Genomic DNA, 2835 nt, shown 5'->3' on the forward strand with positions numbered 1-2835 from the left:
CCATGAGTTGTTCCAGAACTCTCCGAGGCCTGGGCTGGATGCACTGGGGCAGTCAGGGATGTACACTGGGGCAGTCGGGGATGCACTGGGGCAGTGTCGGGGATACACTGGGGCAGTCGGGGATGCACTGGGGCAGTAGGAGATGTACTGGGGAAGCAGGTATCACTGGGAAGGAAGACGGGCTCACCCTTACACCACATTGGGGGCGGGGTGGGTGGGTGGGAGGGTGGGTGGCGGTAATGCCAGCATTTGGCGGAGAGGAGAAAGGGGAGGCCGAGTGGATAGCAGAGCTGTGCTGGGGCTCAAGACCTCCCGGCCCCTGCATGGTCTGCGGCATCTTCCTTCTGACCACACGAAGGGGTCTAGGGATGGCCAGAGGGCAATAATGTTTCCTAGTCCCAGCTCCTCCCAGGATGCCATCCCTTGGGGTTAGTCACACCCCCCTCTGAGCCTGAGGCCTCCCAACTGCAAAATGCTGAAAATACCACCTGCTCCTTCTGCTTGCTGGGGATGTGCGGATCTGAACCCAGCATGGGTGTAGACATGGTTAGCAGGCCCACCTGGTAGAAGGAGCAGGGACAGATGCCTCAAAGTGACTCAGACGTGGACAGAGGAGAGAACCTTGCGTCCCGGCTCTGCCCAAGAGTCCCTAGGTGCCTGGACAAGTCCCTGCCTGTTTTTAGGACTCAGTTTCCTCGCTTAAGAAACTGAGATGCCTGCAGTGCACACACTCAAAAAGTAAAAAGATGAAACACTCCACAAACCACTCCACTAAGCAGCACACTCCAAAAAAACCCACCCCAAACCAAACAACCACCACCAAAATAAACCACGAGAAGGCCGGGCCCCAGGGACCTTGCTGGCTTCTCTCGCTGTCCTCAGGGGCAGGCTGGGCTCTTTTACCTTCGCAGGAGCTGCTGGCTGGCGGAGAGTGCCCGACGAGTAACCACAGAGAAACTACAGCAGGAGCCCCGTGCAGAGCGAGATGAGGGGAGGAGGGACAAGAACAGGGTGGGTCAGGGACCCAGGGCTCCTGGCAGCTTGGGGGGGGGGCAGTGCTGGCACCTGGACAGGCACTCAGTGGGGGTGGGGCTTAGCTCTCTCCACAAGCCTTGCCCTGCATGCCCGCAAGAAACCATGGGGACAGAAGAACATGAATAAGAGGCATGTGACCACAGGGAAATGCCCACCAGATTGCCACCTGAGGGCCAGGGCTCATGCCAACATGGCCTCTGTGTCCATTTTTGAGGCCCTCTCCGCTCCCTCTCTCCTCTCCTGCTCCTGGCTCCTAGGAGCTGGCCATGCTCCTGTCCTTGTGCTCTCTGGTAGCTGCTGGAGGTCTGGGACGGAACCTTCCAGGTAAGCGGAGTCCTGGACAGGCTCTGCTCTATTACCCCTGTCAGGGGCTTGCACACTCCCCCAGGCCGTCAGTGCAAGAGAGGACCAGATGGGGAAACCTTGAGGGTCCCTCCAGGCCCCTCCTGGAGCCCCAGGAAAGCATCGTCCCCATTCTGCAGCCACAGGAGCTCGGCTGATACTGCTGGACAAGGGAGGGCCCAGTCACAGGCCTTGTTTCTGGGGGTTCTTTCCTGCCAGTGGGAGCCTCCACCTGCACCCCAGCATTACCATGGCAACATCCGCTTGGAAGATCTGCTTGATGAACTTGTTCCGGGAGGAGTGGACCAGCTGGATGATGTCTCCGTGCAGGGTGTCCCGGTTCTTCTCCAGGAAACCTGGGCAGAGGCAGAGGGAGGTCAACACTCACTCAGTTCAACCCACCCGGAGGGAGGCACGGGACAGCGGCGAGTCCAGGGCAGAGGAAGTGAGTGGTGAGCAGGAACCGGGGCTGCAGCTCACCAGTCCTGTGGCCTCCCTATCCGAAAGGCAGCGGGTCTCCGCCCCAGGGGGAGAATAAAGCCACGTCTCTGAGCAAAGTGCCCAGAGCCTGCAATGCTGCCATCCTTTTGAGCCAAGACGTCAAGTTCCCTTGCTGAATGACAAGTGTGTCAACTGGAAAAGAGTGCACGCCGATCTAGTGATCTAGTACCCGCTCACCGTAAAGTAATGCGCTCGAAGCACCTTGAATTTGTGAGGTAGTTAATGACAGAATTGCCATATGCCCATGGGGATGATTGATAATGTTCCCCAACAAAAGGATAATGGTGTTTCTAAAGTGGACATATATAAACTACAGATGGATGAATGGATTTTGTGCTCACACTTAATTGTAGCCCTAATCTAAGAACAATCAGTTCTTACAATGTGGCCATACTCAATATTTGTCCTCATGAAGAGATCACTGCTGTCCACAGGGTGTGGTAAAGAAATCAAATGGTGCATGGCTATTAGAAAGAATAGCATCTGGGGTCTTAAAGGCTTACAACAAACAGCCATCAAAGGGAGCTGACAGCCAAGTCCAAACAGAAGAAGTACACCAGCCTGTGTGATCCAAGGATTGTAAACAATAGCATCCAAAACCAGAGGAGAAAACTGTATTAGAATTTAAATTCTGAGCACCCGGTTTGCAGAAGGGTATGGTGACGGTGAAAGTTCACAATCCATCTGCAAGGATTTACTTAGATAAAGGCACCAGCGAATTCACTGGCCATTGACCAGGACTGTGAACAGCTTTGCTGTCAGATTGCAACAGAACATGGACTAATGGGCAGAGGAGGGAAGGAAGGGGGACCGACTGCAATGACTGACACATGACCCCTCTCCACCCCAACTCCCCCTCGGGGGATGAGCAACAGAAACATGAGTGAAGGGAGACAGCGGTCGGTATATGAAAATAATAATAAGAGCAGCTGGCAATTTTGAACTGCTGACCTTGCG

General features: G+C 55.0%; 1 protein-coding gene across 1 annotated transcript in view; it reads right to left on the reverse strand.

Moving 5' to 3' along the window:
• The window catches only part of MYO7A (myosin VIIA), a 90749-nt gene that overhangs the window by 49457 nt on the left and 38457 nt on the right, over positions 1 to 2835 (reverse strand). Inside the window, exon 15 of the mRNA XM_045293068.1 lies at positions 1627 to 1733. Within this exon, the coding sequence (XP_045149003.1) occupies positions 1627 to 1733 (107 nt within the window). The remainder of the gene's footprint in view (positions 1 to 1626; positions 1734 to 2835) is intronic.

Source organism: Echinops telfairi, unplaced genomic scaffold, assembly GCF_000313985.2.
Source record: "Echinops telfairi isolate 266 unplaced genomic scaffold, ASM31398v2 ScPeMD7_1713;HRSCAF=2227, whole genome shotgun sequence".
NCBI classification, from domain to species: domain Eukaryota; kingdom Metazoa; phylum Chordata; class Mammalia; order Afrosoricida; family Tenrecidae; genus Echinops; species Echinops telfairi.